The sequence below is a fragment of the Schistocerca americana genome, chromosome 10, assembly GCF_021461395.2.
Source record: "Schistocerca americana isolate TAMUIC-IGC-003095 chromosome 10, iqSchAmer2.1, whole genome shotgun sequence".
In the NCBI taxonomy this organism is placed as follows: domain Eukaryota; kingdom Metazoa; phylum Arthropoda; class Insecta; order Orthoptera; family Acrididae; genus Schistocerca; species Schistocerca americana.
Genome location: NC_060128.1, coordinates 151,301,318 through 151,321,036, shown reverse-complemented (window position 1 = coordinate 151,321,036; position 19,719 = coordinate 151,301,318). Strand labels below are relative to the sequence as shown.

Below are 19,719 nucleotides of genomic sequence, written 5' to 3'. Positions count from 1 at the left end.
AGTAGTAGTTTAATCTGCAAATATGAGTCTACCCTGTATTTTTGGCCCCTGGCATGTATAGACTGCTGTGCAACACAGTAGTGGTATCAGCAAGCTGTATTGATCTGTTTTGCAGAGGTTAGACATATGGGTGGCCATGACTAGGGTAAGTTTGAGATGGATACAGGAGGGGATGGACAGCGAGAGGGGGCAGGAGGGGACTGAAATGCTAGAGTAAGTGAGTATAGGGCTGGGGGCAGGAGGAAGTGGGTAGGGGGATATGGATAGAAAAATGGAGGCAGCAGGATATGGATAGGAAGATGGGAGCAGGAGGATATGGATAGGGAGAATGGGGTAGGAGGATATGAATAGGGAGATAAAGGCAGAAGGATATGGATAGGAAGATGGGAGCATGGGGGAAGGAGGATATGGATAGGGAAATCGGGGCAGGAGGATATGGCTTAGGCAAGGGTCCCCTTACTTTCCTCTGATGGAACACTTTGAGAATCAAAGATCTTTTTTATTTGGCGATTATGTGAATTTTAAATCATAATTAATAATAAAAATCACATCATTTTAAGCAGTAATTAATAGTGTCAAAATGTTTAAAAAAAATTGCCACATTATTAATAGTTTTTTGTGGAGCACTTATTCATTTATCACAGAACTCCAGGAACACAGTTTGGGAAACCCTCGGATAGGAGAGTGGGCAGGAGGACATGGAAAGACAGATGTGGGCAGGGAGAGAGGAGCTAGGAGAACATGGACCGGGGGGGGGGGGGGGGGGGAAGGAGGATAAAGGGAGAGGGAGGATAAAGGGAGAGTGAAGGGGGTGGGAGGATAAAGGGAGAGTGAAGGGGGAGGAAGGATACAGGGAGAGTGAAGGGGGAGGAAGATAAGTCAAAGTGAGGAGGTGAAGTAATGGACAAGAAGAGAGGGGTATGAGATGGGGAGAGAGGCAGTGAGAAAAGTAGGAGATGGCTGAATAGAAGTGGGAAGAACAGGTGGACATAGAGACGGGGACAAGAGGTTGGCACAGAGGGGGAGCAGGAAGAGATGCGAGCAACGTAGGCATCAAAGTGCAACATATGTGTCAAACATATTTTAAAAAAAGAAAAAAGAACACTGCAATGCTGTAGATGAAATATATAATCAGTTGTTTATTTCACCAAATATTAGCATTGATGACTGATCCCACTTAATGGAAATTATAAAAATTGCAGAATATGAAATCCACACATAACAGTGTAAAAGTATAAGTGACAGCACAAGACTGCTCTCAAACACTGTCAACTGACAGCCGCTGAGGCTCATAGTTCTGCTATGCGGGTGATATTCTGTTCCCATAAGAATGTAGAGTTCAAATGCACAAAGTCTGAAGCTAACTTGTACCAAATTTCATAATATTTAGATTGCAGCCTTCAAATCTATAGTCAGTCATGAGGTCCTCTAGAGGGAGTATCATAAGATTTCCGTGACAGCTGTGGCATATCTGTTTCAAGAGAAACTAGGAAGTTCCATGTGGCTCTTTTTACCTGTTGACATTTCCATAATTTTAATGAAAAATGACAAAACATACAAATTGTTTTTATTTCTGAAACTTACAACGCATCACACTATGTATAGGGTGCTCAGATTATGTACTCTGTGCTTGCATTATGGCTCTGTAGTGAACCAGTCTCACTTCATGTTTTGGTTTTGCCAATTTACGTCACGTGCTATATTCGATAACAAATGTTGTTTGTCAGTTTTGTATGGACATCATTATGTGGCATGTATTTCCTTTTGTTTTGTTGCTTTACTTGTTTTCAACCAGTTGAAATGCTATGTCACTGTCTTTTTCTCTCCCCCCCCCCCCCCCCCCCCCCCCCCCCCCCCCCCCCCCCCCCCCGCCCTGGTACTCTGATAATAAGCTTTGCCTGAATAGCATCAGCACAATAAAGGACTTAGTACCATCTAGATCTCCTTCATTTCAGTAGCATATAAGCATTCTGACACATTTCACATCATTATGGAATGTTGTATTCATGATCTATGGAACAAGTATTAATATAATGTAATGTAAGAACAACTCCTTACCTACATTAAAATGACTTCCATAACATATGAATAGATGAAAGTTGAATACCATTATTCTTCCTCAACTAACAGATCTGTCACATAACAAGTGCTGCTGTAAGCCAGATTCTTGAACTATAGAGACAGGTCACAACCAACATTCCTAGTGTTGCTACCTATCATTTAAGACAAAAAAGGGGTATTTGTTGTATTTGAGCTGCATAGCCTGGGACCTGTTTCTTACTGTGGGCCAATGTTACCTGCAAAGGACAAATGTTTCCCCAGCTCACGGTAGCTGCTGTTCTTGTAATATGTCCATATAAAGTACTCTAGAAGTAAGTGCCATAATTATCAGTATGGGTAGATTAGCACTAGTCACAGTTTAGCATACTTTACAAAAGTTTCCAGGAGCAGTTTCTTCTGCTGGGTGGCTGTAACTAAACTGACAGTCTTCTGAGTGCTGCAGTGCAGGCTTTTTTTTTTTTTATCACAGAATGCTGAAATATGGTAGGTATGTTAATTAATCTGTGTGCTCTGTTAATTAATTCATGTGCTCGCAGAGTTTGCTGAGAAAAATAATAGCTCCACTTTCTGTCACTAGATGAAAATATGGCACTTTAAGCTGTCAGAATGTAGTGTGAGTGTAGGAAAAGAGAAGGAATGATGAAACACATGGAACACTGGTTCTTGCACATTAATTAGAATATGGCCACAAATACGTGTGTTCTGTGTGGCCTCCCAACTCAGTGACGTGTAACACAGCACTCTCGGTAGTTGCTCGCAGCGTACGGTATGTCATTGTATGCTACCCTTCAGATCAGGATGAATTCAAACACATCCCTGAGAGACACAATCTTTCAGTTGTACCCAAGGCCAGAAATTACCTGAATTTAGATCAGACTTCTGGAAAGACACAAATCTTGAAATTGCCTAGAGCTGATGTGCTCACTACCAAAGGATTCTCAAAGCAAATCTTTCACTTGGCAAGTGGCATGTGATGTCGCCTCATCGTGCACGAAGATAAGGATGGACACAGTTGCATACTTGCAAGATGGAGTCGTGTTGCACAAAAAGGTCTTTATAACGTGAAGCTGTCACTGTACACCCAAGAGGCCTGCGAGGTGTCATCTCCTCAAACAAAAATGGACTGAGAATGATGGATCTTCTGAGACCACACCACACAGTAAAATAACCTGAGTACAGTGAATATTCCTGTACAACTTGTGGCAGAATAGAACCCCACATGCAACAGTTTTGTGCATTCGTGGCACCGTGCAGAGTAAAATGGGCCTCGTCCTTCCCAAGAATATTCCCGGCCACACGTGATACATTTCAGTGTGTACCAAAAAATGAAGGGCATTTTAGCCTATATTGGCTTAATTTTGTACACATTCTGAGTCTCATAGGGATACCAATATGAAATGTGGCGCAAAATCTTTTGAACTGGTTGACCACGGGAGTGACAGTTTCTGTGACACAGCTCGAGCAATGGCTGCAGAATTTGAGGTGTATGCTGCACAGTTGGCTACAGCTACAGCAATTTCATCAGTAACTGCAATGATGATGGGCCTCCTCACTCTCCCTGCTGCACCATCTGCCTTCAAATTTCTTGATCATATTCTGTAGCCTCTTTGCAGCTGTTTCTGCCTGCAATATTCTCGCAGTGCAGCACTGCTGCTGCCGTTCTTTTAAAATAACTTCAACACGAGTGCACGATCTTTCTTCTCAATAGCCTTTGTGTTTAGTGTAGAAAACCTTAACTCTTCTTAATCCTTTACACCAACAGGCACTTCACAAAAGAAATCAACACGCGTCACCAAAAGAGAAACAGCATACTGACGTCGAAACAGGAGACATTTCGTATTCTGACTGCTTACTGCACCATATTTGCATCTGATGGCAGACAGAGGAACTATTATTTTTGCATCGTACTCTACAAGCATACCGATTAATACATAGCTGCAGTGTTTCAGTGTCCTGCAACGTATAGAGCCCGCACTGCCTGTGAGTTTAGTTACAATCACCCAGCACAACTTGACTCTTTTCATGTACCTAAAGACTTTCCTTCAGGATGTGAGTGATGTGAACGAATGACTGAAGCAATTTATTCTTCATAAAGAGGATTATTAGACGTGTCTGGATTTAAGGAGCACAGGAGGAATAATCAGTGTCTGCCAATACAGACATTAGGCACTATGTTGGCAATATAAAATGCCATGCATTAAGGAGGTTAGTATTTTGTAACCTGAGACAGAAAGAAAAAAAAAGGCAGCTAAGTATAAAGAAGCAATAAGGTATTTTACAGAACTATATTAAAGCTATCAGATGTTATACATGAAATGGGTCATAAAGGTTTTCTAGTTTTGGAGTAGTTACCATTAAAATAGGTTCCTGTGTGCAAAATTTTAATTTGATCTGAAACTTCGTTACTGCACCAGAGAAAGAAAACTCCTGTTGAAGGAAAACTTTTCTAGGTGCTTGTTTAAAGCTTTGAGGCAATTGTAATCATTGGTAAATAATAAATAATGATTATATCATAAGACTCCAGTACATAATTCTATAATACAGATTTTATAAAGCCATATTCTTTCTACAGGCCGAGTGGAAAAGAAATTCCTTCATCGCGTGCTGGTGGGAAGAAGACTAGAATCCGCATAGAATCAGATTCAGACTCTGATTCTGATGTCCCGTTAAGCAATTTTTCTGACAGTGCTTCAGCATTACTGTCAGGAAGAGAAGAGTCTGGAGACATTACAAGAGACAGGGAGAACAACAAGGAAGCCTCAGGAAGCACCAAACGTCGCCAGGGTAAAAGATCGCGACTGTCTTCAGGTTCCGACACCGCTGCCAGTGTCCCTCCAATGGGATCGGGATCGAGCAGGGAGCCAGAACAGCACGATGCGTATGAAACTGGCAGCCAATCGTCGAAGCAAGATGTGAGGCACAGGAAACGCAGGATCAGAGTATCCTCAGATTCGGAGACAGAAGAAGCTACACCTCTTTCCGCTTTGATGGTACCTGGTGAAGAATCTACTGCAGCAAAATCTCTTGAAAGTGGTACAAAGCAGAATGGGTTTCTAGATTCTGATTCGGACAGTGATTTGCCAAGGGGTGGAGGTGAGAATGCTACCTCTGAAACTGCTAAGAGGACAGCACATACGGACTCTGATGAAGAAGGTAGGCAAGTGAAGAAGGTTCGACGGGCTGTCATAATTGATGATGATGATGACTGATCAAACTTGCAGATATTTGAACAGTGCATTGTGACTGATACTTAACAAGAATTATGACTGCATCCAATGTGAATTTTGATCATATCTTGTCAGATATGTAATTGTAGCTCATTAACTTCTTTGTATTTAAAAATTTCTATCATTTGCTGCAAGTAGTATTTATATATTCTGATGAACCAAGGAAAGCAATACTCATGCTGCCTTGTCATAGTAACAAATGATGTGTTCAGCTATTCAGCAAGATGCACCTTTAATAGTTTTAAATTTTTCTATAAAAATCTGTCTTATAATAAGATGTCACTTCACAGATGTCATCACTATTGCCTGTAATTTTTAATTTCCTCATGTTGTCTGTGTTTCATTTAAAAAAATGAAATAACTGTGTAAATCAAACAGTGGTAAATCCAGGATTGAATAATGATGGTATTTTGAAAAGGATAGATTGCTACACACCATATAAAGGAGATGATGAGTTGCAGACAGGCACAACAAAAATAGTGTTACATGTGTGAGCTTTTAGCCAAAAGACCTCCTAAAGTAGAACACGTATACAATCACCCAAGCACAACTCACACACGCGTGACCGCTGTCTATGGCCACTTGATCACTTCAAGTTGTAAGATTGCAATGATAGTTTAGGATTCATATTGATATTTGCTATTCAGTTTTCACTTACACCACTGCAAGTTTCTAATTATGCTGATCATCAGCTTTGTCGATCTGGAAATCTACATCTACCTTGCATGACCACACTGAGTCTAACCTCAGTGGCCAGAGACAGTGACCAGGTGTGTGCGAGTTGTGCTTGCGTGAATGTGTGTGTTGTTTGCTTTAGAATTAGGCCTTTTGGCCAAAAAGCTCACATGTTTAGCTGTCTTTTTGTTGTGCCACTCAACATCTCTATATGGTGAGTAGCAGTCTATCCTCTCAATAATTAATAACAGCGTCTTTTTCAAATGACGAAAATCATTATCAGTATTAGTTTTTGGTTAACTATCCTTACATTTCCTGTTTATTTACCTCAGTTTTTACCTTCGACCATCATACAATAGATGTTCTGTAGATTTTTATGTCAGTCGTAACACAAATTCTTTACAGTATTTCAGGTTCCTGTCATGTTTTTCCTTGTGTTTTTGTAAAATTTTATATGTAAACATTTTCTGTATGCTTTGCTTTTAACCCTCTTAGCTCTGGATACAGACAGTATAAAAAAATAAAAATTTTCTTTGGGTATATGTTATATGAAATGCTGACATAATACTTCTTGCATATATGTGCTGGTTCTGCCCTTGTACTTGACTCCAAGACAAAATTTTTGTGGTGGAATGAAGCAATGGAAACATGTTTTAGATTTATATATAGTTATATTATCTTAAGCATTGATGATGACAATGTTGGTATTCGGTGATTTTTCATGTACAACACAAAGCCAGGAAATGTTAATACTGTCTTAATTACTGGCCATTGCTTGGTACTATTTAGTTATTAATTTTAAATGTGTTTTAGTTTTATACTGTACTTTTAATTCATGTTTGTTATACTCAGTTTTTAAATTGCAAATAAAGGTACACTTTGTGATGAATATTAAAATGCACATTAGGAAATAAAACCTTTTCAAATTACTGGAACAATCATTTTTCTTATATTTCTCAGAACAACAAATTCGCTGATAGCTGCCGGTTGTTGCACTGTATGTTGCAATGATAATGTAGGATTTATATTGACATTTGCTATTCTGTTTGCATTTATACCACTACAAGTTTCAAATTATGCTGATTATCAGCTTTTCTATTCCTGAAATCTTTGTCCACCTTGCAGGATCACACTGAATGTACTGTGTATAGGCTCATAATATACATCTGGGTGTACGTGTGGACGTGCAAGTATGAAACTCAATTTCACAGACAATTTTTGTGGCAGAGTGAGTCAAAGATGAAATTGAGGTCGTTGTAGCTAGGCTCAATACCGGTTCTTCCAAATCCACCAGAAACAAACGCAAAATAATTTTATTTAAAAAAGTGGATAAAGTGTCACTAGAAGCCTTCCTAAGAGACAATCTCCATTCCTTCCGAACTGACTATGCCAATGTAGACGAGATGTGGCTCAAATTCAAAGATGTAGTAGCAACAGCAATTGAGAGATTCATATTTCATAAATTGGTAAGAGATGGAACTGATCCCCTGTGGTAAACAAAACAGGTCCGAACTCTGTTGCAGAGGCAACGGAAAAAGCATGCGAAGTTCAGAAGAACGCGAAATCGCGAAGATTGGCTAAAATTTACAGACGCGCGAAATTTGGCATGGACTTCAATGCGAGATGCCTTTGATAGGTTCCACAACGAAACATTGTCTCGAAATTTGGTAGAAAATCCAAAGAAATTCTGATCGTATATAAAGTACACAAGCGGCAAGACGCAGTCAATACCTTCGCTGCGCAATGCCGATGGTACTGTTACCGACGACTGTGCCGCTAAAGCAGAGTTATTGAATGCAGTTTTCCGAAATTCCTTCACCAGGGAAGACGAATGGAATATTCCAGAATTTGAAACACGAACAGCTGCTAGCATGAGTTTCTTAGAAGTAGATACCTTAGGGGTTGCGAAGCAACTCAAATCGCTTGATACGGGCAAGTCTTCAGGTCCAGATTGTTTACCGATTAGGTTCCTTTCAGATTACGCTGATACAATAGCTCTTTACTTAGCAATCATATACAACCGCTCGCTCACCGATAGATCTGTACCTACAGATTGGAAAATTGCGCAGGTCGCACCAGTGTTTAAGAAGGGTAGTAGGAGTAATCCATCTAACTACAGACCTATATCATTGACGTCGGTTTGCAGTAGGGTTTTGGAGCATATACTGTATTCAAACATTATGAATCACCTCAAAGGGAACGATCTATTGATACGTAATCAGCATGGTTTCAGAAAACATCACTCTTGTGCAACGCAGCTAGCTCTTTATTCACACGAAGTAATGGCCGCTATCGACAGGGGATCTCAAGTTGATTCCGTATTTCTAGATTTCCGGAAAGCTTTTGACACCGTTCCTCACAAGCGACGTCTAATCAAGCTGCGGGCCTATGGGGTATCGTCTCAGATGTGCGACTGGATTCGTGATTTCCTGTCAGGAAGGTCGCAGTTCGTAGTAATAGACGGCAAATCATCGAGTAAAACTGAAGTGATATCAGGTGTTCCCCAGGGAAGCGTCCTGGGACCTCTGCTGTTCCTGATCTATATAAATGACCTGGGTGACAATCTGAGCAGTTCTCTTAGGTTGTTCACAGATGATGCTGTAATTTACCGTCTAGTAAGGTCACCCGAAGACCAGTATTAGTTGCAAAGCGATTTAGAAAAGATTGCTGTATGTTGTGGCAGGTGGCAGTTGACGCCAAATAACGAAAAGTGTGAGGTGATCCACATGAGTTCCAAAAGAAATCCGTTGGAATTCGATTACTCGATAAATAGTACAATTGTCAAGGCTGTCAATTCAACTAAGTACCTGGGTGTTAAAATTACGAACAACTTCAGTTGGAAAGACCACATTGATAATATTGTGGGGAAGGCGAGCCAAAGGTTGCATTTCATTGGCAGGACACTTAGAAGATGCAACAAGTCCACTAAAGAGACAGCTTACACTACACTTGTTCGTCCTGTGTTAGAATATTGCTGCGTGGTGTGAGATCCTTACCAGGTGGGATTGACGGAGGACATCGAAAAGGTGCAAGAAAGGGCAGCTCGTTTTGTATTATCACGTAGTAGGGGCGAGAGTGTGGCAGATATGATACGCGAATTGGGATGGAAGTCATTACAACAAATACTCTTTCGTCGCGGCAAGATCTATTTACGAAATTTCAGTCACCAACTTTCTCTTCCGAATGCGAAAATATTTTGTTGAACCCAACCTACGTAGGTAGGAATGATCATCAAAATAAAATAATAGAAATCAGAGCTCGAACAGAAAGGTTTAGGTGTTCGTTTTTCCCGTGCGCTGTTCGGGAGTGGAATGGTAGAGAGATAGTATGATTGTGGTTCGACGAACCCTCTGCCAAGCACTTAAATGTGAATTGCAGAGTAGTCATGTAGATGTAGATGGGAAATAAATTGATCATAGGGCCACCCAAATGTAGCCAAATCTCTGTATCATTACCTTTATAAAAGATGATTCTGGGACCTCTGCTGTTCATTATGAAATGTTAAATCTAAAACACCTTCAGCCATGTATATTTACAATTTTATTTTATGTTTGTTACCAGTTTCAGTGTTATACCACACCATCTTCAGACTACCTAACTGACTTGTTGGAAGAATCCCAGCTCTTGTACTATCGAAATATGGGACAGCATACAATCACTGGCATCTATAGGCTTCTTTTAAACAAGGCGATCAATTTCATATATCAACTGCTGGCTGTTAAACCAAACAGTACGCAGTCTGTAGTTGACGAACTAACTGATCGTGTTGTTAAAAAGAATACATATTCCAGTGACAGTATACTGGCACCTATTTTGTGGGATTCTTCCTACACGTTAGTCAGCGGTCTGGAAGATGGAGCAAAAATAAAATAAAATTGTAAATGTAGCAACTGCAGGTGTTTTTGATTTGACTTTTGAGTGTAAGTATTCTGTAAGATAAATTTCCCAATGTATTTGCACTTAAACTCAGTAATGTTATTCCAAAGTGAAAGCATCACAGTGGCTGCACAAGGGGGTGTCAGGCTAACAATCCAAAGGTCCAAGGTTTTGTATCCACTGATGGTGTCAGAATTCTGTATGGCTATTAATATGCCATTTACATCTAGCTTTGCCATGATTCATATCCCTTGTTAAATTGAAGGTTCATGTACAAAAAACTTTTGAATTTTTGTCAAACCTAACTTACGGCAGTATTTCAATATTCAAGTATATTATGAGAGACTTGTTAATGTATATACAGAGGAAGTTTACTGAAATGAAAGTTTGTCACACATTTTGTTCTGAAATAAGATCACCAGGACCCTCAAAAGTTAAAGTTTGTATGGACTTGAAATCACCTATACAACACTAAAAGCTGCAGCCCTGTAATCCGATATCTACATTTGCATCTACATCCCTACTCTGCAGTCCACTGTACAGTGTGTCGTGGAGGATACCCTACTAGTCATTTCCTTTCCTGTTCTACTTACAAATAGAGTAATGGAGAAATGATTGTATGTTTGCCTCTGTATGAGCCCTAATTTCTCATATCGTATCGTCTTGGTCTTTACACGCAGTGTATATTGGCAGCAGTAGAACTGTTCTGCAGTCAGCTTCAAATGCCGGTCCTCTAAATTTTCTCAATAGTGTTCCTCCAAAAGTATGCCTCATTCCTCCAGGAATTCCCATTTGAGTTCCTGAAGTATCTCTGTGATATTTGCATGCTGCATGAAACTAGCGGTAACAAATCTAGCAGCCTGCATTCCATTGATGTCTTCCTGTAATTCGATCTCGTGCAGCAAAGACTCGAGCAGCACTCAACAAATTGGTCTCATTAGTGTCCTATTTGTGGTCTCCTTTGCAGATGAACTACACTTTCCCAAAATTCTCCCAATAATCCGGCATCAACCATTCACCATTCCCTGCCACAATCCTCACATGCTTTTTACATCGCTTTACAGTGTTATGCCCAGATGTTTAAACGACATGATTGTGTCAAGCGGGACACTACTAATGCTTTATCTGAACATTATAAGATTATTTTTCCTACTCATCTGCATTAACCTACAGATTTCTGCATTTAGAGCCAGCTGCCATTCATCACACCAACTAGAAACTTTGCCCACGTCACCTTGTATCCTCAACTTTGACACCTTCATGTACACTGCAGCATCTCAGCCAAAAGTGTGATACATCACTGGTTTAGTATTTTTTCCCCAGAACATTAAAATATGCCATTTTTAGGCCTCCCTATTCATGATCACAAATCTGGACGTGTAATATTGAGAGAATCTTCGATATTTATACGAGGGTCACTCCAAAAGAAATGCACACTATTTTTTTTAAATCCGTCTTTTAGTCTACATGTTTGAAAGTTTTACAGTGTGCAGATACGTCCTTTAGGAACAATATTTTCATTTCTCCACATAATTTCCATCCCTCTCAACTGCCATCTTGGAATCAGCGTCTGTATACCTGCACAGTAAAATTCTGAAACATCCTGTTGGAGCCACTGTTTGGCAGCATGCACAAGGGAGTCATCATCTTCAAACCTTGTTCCACGAAGAGAGTCTTTCAGTTTCCCAAAGAGATGATAGTCACATGGAGCCAGGTCATGACTGTAAGGCAGGTGTTTCAGTGTTGTCCATCCGAGTTTTGTGATCGCTTCCGTGGCTTTTTGACTGACATGTGGCCGTGCATTGCCATGCAACAGCAAAACATCTTGCTTTTGCCGATGTGGTCAAACGCGACTCAGTCGAGCTTGAAGTTTCCAGAATGAGATTTCGCAGGAGAGCTTCTGTAAAGTTTGGAAGGCAGGAGACGAGATACTGGCAGAAGTAAGGCTGTGAGGACCGGGTGTGAGTCGTACTTCGGTAGCTCAGATGGTAGAGCACTTGCCCGCAAAAGGCAAAGGTCCCGAGTTCGAGTCTCGGTCGGGCACACAGTTTTAATTTGCCAGGAAGTTTCATATCACGAGCTTGAAGTATCTTCAGTGTCGTCACACATGCATCAGAATTTATGGTGGTTCCACTTAGAATGATGTCCACAAGCAAGAGTCCTTCGGAATCGAAAAACACCGTAGCCATAACTTTTCCAGCACAAGGTGTGGTTTTGAACTTTTTTTTCTTGGGTGAATTTGCATGATGCTACTCCACTGATTGCCTCTGCGTCTCTGGTGAAAAATGATGGAGCCATGTTTCATCACCCGTCACAATTCTTCCAAGAAATTCATCTCCACCATTCTCGTTCTGTTCCAAAAGTTCGCTGCATACCGTTTTTCTTGTTTGTTTGTGAGCCAATGTCAACGTACTGGGAACCAATCTGGCACAAAACTTTGTTAACGCCAACACTTTCAGTATTCTGCAAACACTTCGTTCCCCTATCCCAGCGTAGCATGACAATTCGTTCACTGTTATGCATCTGTCAGCAGTCACCAATCCTTTAACTCTCTGCATACTGTCTGGAGTGTGTGTAGTACGACGCCTGCCACTGCGAGGACAATCCTCAATATTGCCATGCCCGCTTTCATCATGTAGCCTGCTTGCCCACCGACTTAACTGTACTGCGATCGAAAGCAGCATCTCCATAGACCTTTTTCAACCTCTTGTGGATGTTTCCCACTCTCTCGTTTTCACAGCACAGGAATTCTATGACAGCATGTTGCTTCTGACAAACGTCAAGTGTAATAGTCATCTTGAAGACATGCAGTGACGGCACCACTCACGGGAAGAGGTTGAACTAAGTTAGAAAACAAGTGGGAAGGGTGTATCTACACACTGTAAAACTTTCACACATGCAGAATGAAAACTGTATTTTTACAAAAATAGTGTGCATTTCTTTTGGAGTGACCCTCGTAGATGTAATTTTTAAAATTGTGAGCGATGGATATGGTAGAAGAATGGCATGGCACATATTTCGCAAAACATGACTGAGGTCATGTACGAGAAGAAATTATATGTAGTGATCACTTTTTGGTGCAGGACATAATTGAATCCATTAAGTGCAAATTCAGCAAAGAAGTTGGATAAATTGTCAATCGTAGGCAGGCCGCAAAACAAATCGATATTACCAGGAAACTTAACAGACACAAATTCTTCTGTTGAGCCTGTGGGAGGAACCACTGCAGCAGTTCCTCTGAAGCCAACTGCAGAAGAAAGATAACAATTTTTGGGATCGTACTAGAGCCTACTGGTAGACAGGCAGTGTTGGAGGTGAAACTTGTCACGTAGCTGTCTCTGTGAAGGATGGACCTCTATTCCCGTCACCACTGAGCTCATCACCACACCAAACCATGCTGTATACAGGTAAACTCTCTGTACATAGCTAAACCCTGGCACAGCTGTTCCTGTATTTTTCCCCCACAGTTATTGAATTTGTGTTCATTTTTATCATCGCATCTTGGACTTACTGGAAAAACTAGTAGAAGCGGACCTCAGGGATGATCAGTTTGGATTTCGTAGAAATGTTGGAACACGTGAGGCAATATTGACCCTACGACTTATCTTGGAAAAGATTAACGAAAGGCAAACCTACGTTTCTAGCATTCGTAGACTTAGAGAAAGCTTTTGACAACGTTAACTGGAATACTCTCTTTCAAATTCTGAAGGTGGCAGGGGTAAAATACAGGGAGCGAAAGGCTATTTACAAATTGTACAGAAACCAGATGGCACTTATAAGAGTCGAGGGGCATGAAAGGGAAGCAGTGGTTGGGAAAGGAGTGAGACAGGGTTGTAGCCTCTCCCCGACGTTATTCAATCTGTATATTGAGCAAGCAGTAAAGGAAACAAAAGAAAAATTCGGAGTAGGTATTAAAATTCATGGAGAAGAAGTAAAAACTTTGAGGTTCGCCGATGACATTGTAATTCTGTCAGAGACAGCAAAGGACTTGGAAGAGCAGTTGAACGGAATGGACAGTGTCTTGAAAGGAGGATATAAGATGAACATCAACAAAAGCAAAACGAGGATAATGGAATGTAGTCAAATTAAATTGGGTGATGCTGAGGGGATTAGATTAGGAAATGAGACACTTAAAGTAGTAAAGGAGTTTTGCTATTTAGGGAGTAAAATAACTGATGATGGTCGAAGAAGAGAGGATATAAAATGTAGACTGGCAATGGCAAGGAAATCGTTTCTGAAGAAGAGAAATTTGTTAACATCGAGTATAGATTTAAGTGTCAGGAAGTCGTTTCTGAAAGTATTTGTATGGAGTGTAGCCATGTATGGAAGTGAAACATGGACGATAACCAGTTTGGACAAGAAGAGAATAGAAGCTTTCGAAATGTGGTGCTACAGAAGAATGCTGAAGATAAGGTGGGTAGATCATGTAACTAATGAGGAGGTATTGAATAGGATTGGGGAGAAGAGAAGTTTGTGGCACAACTTGACTAGAAGAAGGGATCGGTTGGTAGGACATGTTTTGAGGCATCAAGGGATCACAAATTTAGCATTGGAGGGCAGCATGGAGGGTAAAAATCGTAGAGGGAGACCAAGAGATCAATACACTAAGCAGATTCAGAAGGATGTAGGTTGCAGTAGGTACTGGGAGATGATGAAGCTTGCACAGGATAGAGTAGCATGGAGAGCTGCATCAAACCAGTCTCAGGACTGAAGACCACAACTACAACAACATCTTGGACTTTGAAATTCTTTAAGAATACATGAGGCTTTTATCAGGATACCTGTGTTCATAAATTCTATTGCATACCCATCAAGGATAATACTCATAGATATTGCTATCTGTCCCAGTGAATGGGATTGAACAGGTACCCTCTGATCCAGAATATTTCTGTTTCGATTGATGTGTGTATTTACACTTTCAGAGGAATCGTAGCCTAACATTAAGGGTGTTTTCCTTCCTTGATCCTACAAAAAAAATTTTTTTGCATGTTTCGAGTACTTACAGTTTTAAGAATATGTGATCAGAAGGATTTTGTTCAAAAGTGTTCTTTATACCAATAATCAAAAAATGGTTCAAATGGCTCTGAGCACTATCTGAGGTCATCAGTCCCCTAGACTTAGAACTACTTAAACCTAACTAACCTGCCCGAGGCAGGATTCGAACCTGTGACCGTAGCGGTCACGCGGTTCCAGACTGAAGGACATAGAACCGCTCGGCCACACCGGCCCTGATAATCATGTATTAATGGAAGTGCACGTGCACTCATTCTAGCCGGTTGGGCCATTTGCAACTCTTATCGATATCTGTTACTCTGTAAAGCTATTGTAACATTCTAGAGTGCAGAAAGTATTGTTACAGATGTTGTACTTGCCAACCAGATTTCTCAGGTGTATGCTTTTGACGAAATCAAAAACTGGAAAATCCATGATGGTATAATGACAATACTCTAAGAAGGGTAGATTGCTACTTACCATACAGTGGAGATGTTGATCCACAGACAGGCACAACAAAAATGCCACTAAACAAGTAAGCTTTTGTCCAAAAGGCCTTCTGAATTAGACAACGTACACACACACACACACACACACACACACACAACACATACCTACATTCATGCAAACACGACTCACCCACATGACTACCGTCTCTGACTGCTGAGATTAGAATCCAAGCAACTGTATATGACAGGGGTTCCCAACAAAATTTTCTCGAGGATCCCCTCATCGAGCATGATTGGTACCTTGTAATATCACAGTATCAAGTACCTGAAAAAGCCAAATTAAGAGTCTTTTTATACGTTTTCTATTTTTAGTACCTAGAAACAATATTGACATATTCATTATTGAAAAAATATTGAGCTTAAAACTTTTTCAATTTAGCCATCATTGTTATTGTTAAATTTTTGATTATTGCTCAAAGTCTTTGTCTTCAAATCTGGGTGTTTAGTATAACAAAGTCCTTTAAAACATAAAAATTGAGTATGAACTGAAAATGACAGGAAAAAATTAATACTGAGTTTTCTCGTTTTAACAAACCAATTTTAACTAACAGTCCATTGTTAACTACGCGAACTGTAGCTCCCGCAAAAAACAACGCTTTACAAACACTACTGTTTTCATACAGAATACTGAATATGTAAACAGCACGGTCTGTGAAAGCACTGGCAATAAATTAACAATGGCCGATTGTTGCCTGAAATGCACGTTTCTGTGTAAAGTGATTGTCAGTTGTCAGCTGCAAAGAGGCAGCGCGCACAGTCTAACAGCATACAGGAGAACTATTTGCCTCTATCTAATTCTAGTTTTGCGCTACCGTGTGCTAGTGTCAGTTGGCTCTGCTCACGCAGGAAGCGGCCAAAACAAAAAATCTGTTATCATACGAAATATATTTAATATATTTATATTCTAATAGCATCTCGCATAGCTCGCGGACCCCTGGGGGCCCGCGGACCAGCTGTTGGGAACCACTGGTATATGATGGTAGAAGCAATCTGGGTAGTGGTGGTAAGGAGGAGGCTGGAACAGGGAGGAGGAGGGACAGCAGGTTAGTGGTGGGGGACGGTAAAGTGCTGTTTGTGTCAGCATACAGGGACGAGGTGGGGAGAGGGTAGAGCAGGTAGGTGCAGTTGGGAGGTGAGCGGGAAAGCTGAGAAGTAAAAAGACTGTGGGTCCCTTGGTGGAACAGAAGGCAGTGTACTGCTGGGGTGTGGACAGGGAAGGGGATTGATGGGTGAAGGGCAGTGACTAATGAAGGTTGAGGCGAAGGGAATTATGGCAAGGTAGGATACATTGCAGAGAGAATTCCCACCTGCATAGTTCAGAAACACTGGTGTTGGTATGAAGAATCAAGATGGCACAGGCTGTGAAGCAGTCACTGAAATGAAGAAAGTTGTGTTTGATAGGTGCTCAGTGCTGGGTGGTCTACCTGTTTCTTGGCCACGCTTTGTTGGTGGTCATTCAGCTTGTTAGTTCAAAAAAAATGTTCAAGCATGTGTGAAGTCTTAAGGGACGTAACTGCCAAGGTCATCAGTCCATAAGCTTACACACTTCTTAACCTAAAGTATCCTAAGGACAAACACACACACGCCCATGCCCGAGGGAGGACTTGAACCTCCACTGGGACCAGCAGCACAGTCTATGACTGCAGCGCCTCAGACCACTCAGCTAACCCTGCGTGGCCAGCTTGTTGGTTGTCATGCCCATCTACAGTGCAGCACTGTGTTTGTAGCTTAGCTTGTAGACCACATGACTGGTTTCACAGGTAGCCCCCCCTATGATGGGGTAAGAGATGCCTGCGACCAGATTGGAGTGGTGGTGGAATGTGTAGGACGAGTCTTGCATGTAGGTCTGTTGCAGGGACATGAGCATGAGGCAAGGGGTTGGAAGCAGGGATTGAGTAGGAATAGATGAGGATGTTGTGTAGGTTTGGTGGATGGCAGAATATCAATGTGTGAGGGGTGGGAAGGATAGTGGATAGGCACACACCACTCCCCCCTGCCTTCCCCACTCTCCATATAACCTCTTACCTGCACCCAGTTGCCTTACCCTCTCCCCACCTCATCCCTCTATGCTCCCACAAGCAGCACTTTACTGTCCCCCATCCCTACCCCACTGATAATAAGCCACCACTTTGATGGAGAGTTGCCTTATAGACTGCACACAGAACAACAGTGAAGCACTGAATTCTTTAATGTGGGCTTATTGCTCCAAAACAAGAATTCCAGTGTAAGAGTCAACCAAATTGCTAACAATCCAGCAGACATCATTTTTAACAGCAGATTTAAGGGTGTCCTGCATAAAATGAAAGTCATGGGAAGCATCATCGACACCATGCTGTGCTCATTTGCCACCAAAAGGGACAAGATATGCCTCAAGCATTCAGACCGGCACTCATTCCAGAGCAGCATCCAGTCAAGAATTGTGGTTAGAGAGGCTTGTGCTGAAGAAAGTTGTATTTTCGAAGAAGAAGAAGAAGAAGGTTTACTTTTTGGCCCAGGAATAGAAGCATAATGGTAAGTTGAAAAAAATTAAAATTATATGCACAGAAATCAACGTCAGAACTTTAAGTGCACATTTCTGGATACAGTGTTTGTTAAACTGGTTTGCATGATTAAAAAGATAAAAGCTACTCAGGAAAAATTGTATGCTGTTTTGGCGTTAATAAAATAAATACTTGTTTTGCTGTGTATCTCAAAAATCAATATAGTTTCATAATGTTCTTTATTTACATGTAAAGGCAACAAAAAGCTTGATTTTCACTACATACATTTTCTTTCAAGTGGCTGCCATTTTGAAATACGCTTCAGGAAGTTTGATTTTCAAGGATCACACCATAAAGAATTTAATTCTGATAATGTTCATATGTTTAATTTTGATTGCCCACCTACACTTCAGCCTCAATTATGTGAACCTTTTAGTTGCACAGTCCGCACAGAACTATTTTGGCTGCTGTTTTGTCCTGCATAGGTTCATCAATTTGCTGGCCAAAAATTATTTACAAACTGTTTAAGGTATGTACTTTTGTTTATTAATAAAGTTTTTATTTTTTTACAGGCCACAAAATCCCCTTAATCTGGTGGCTGTATGTTATGCAGTTATTTCAGGTAGCTATAAGGGTGTAATTTGCATCATGTATCATCAGTTGATCTCAGGTGGAGACCAACAGAGGTGTAACTTGCTATCAATCAGCCCCATATATGTCAGTGACTATCAGTCAGTTTCAACTCTTATTTTATCTTCCAAAATTTTTTAGAAGGTTAAGTGCCAAAGGGTTGTCATGATATACTTAAACAACCACAGTTTAGATTTAAAGAAGGCTGCCCTGCTGGGGTAGCTTTTTTTACCTCCACTGCGCACATAATAAAATAATGTCACCCAAGCCACATGTTACATCTTTTGACCCAGTATTAGAAAAGTCGGCTACATAGTCGGACATTTTCGATGAACTACCCAGAGCATCGCGTTCCGAGATGAGACATTCATCTACATTACCACTACCAGTGCTTCCGTAGCAACTGTCATGACCACACATAGACATCACCTGCACCCTATTTAGTGCACACTCTAAACTGCCACCATTTCGCCCCAACCTGCAATCCATTTGGTTTGCAATAGCTGAAAGCATCCTCATCACATATGACATCACTAGTGATGGTGCAAAATTGGTTATACTGCTCAGTCATTTAGGTGAACAGGCAGACGTGATAAGTGACAGCCTTGCACCCTCAGCAGATGGAAAGTACTGTCCAGTGACATCGGCTCTTCTCCAATGCCTCTCCCAGATGCCACAAGAGCAGTTACAAAAGGTGGACTGTAATGAACACCTGGTAATTGGAACCAAACACAGTTGTGGCATCAGTTACAAACACTAGTTGACTTTCAATTGATGTCAGACCACACACTTTGAACGTTGTGGATGGACAAACTCCCACCACAAGTGCAGTTGTCATCAGCTACGAGCATCGGATAACTAAAATTAGTGGATAGAAGCTTCAACACTGTACTCTTAACAATGACAGTGCATCAGTTTAGTTGACAATAATGCCACCACACATGGAACGCAGCACTAGTCCCAGCATGCTCTGCCCACTGTGAAAGCTGAGCCCGATTGATAGTGACTGACTTGTACCAACTGTGATTTCACAGCCTCTGTCCGGGACAGTGACCTTCACACAGTCATGTCAACAACAGCAACAGCTTGCAACAATGCCCCTCATGCTACCACTCTGCACAGTTGCTGGTTCCATACGCAGTTTGGTGCCATTACACTTAACAGCTGCCCACCTTGCGAGTACACAAAAGAGTCGTGCGGCCCTCGATAGACACACCGGACTGTGATCGTTATTCAACTTGTGTTGTCTCATGTTGAGAAGGACTACAT

General features: G+C 41.1%; 1 protein-coding gene across 2 annotated transcripts in view; it reads left to right on the top strand.

The window, feature by feature from the left end:
- Positions 1 to 6,843, top strand: part of LOC124552467 (protein timeless homolog) — a 480,403-nt gene extending 473,560 nt beyond the window's left edge. Inside the window, exons 28-29 of one of the 2 annotated variants that reach the window (XR_006967921.1) lie at positions 4,634 to 5,338; positions 5,383 to 6,843. Coding sequence is in view for 1 of the 2 variants with exons in the window: in XM_047126741.1 (XP_046982697.1) it covers positions 4,634 to 5,270 (637 nt within the window). In the remaining variant the exon portion in view is untranslated. Of the gene's footprint in view, positions 1 to 4,633 lie in introns of both variants that reach the window. The other variant, XM_047126741.1, reaches the window with a different exon arrangement.
- Positions 6,844 to 19,719: the final 12,876 nt, after the last annotated feature.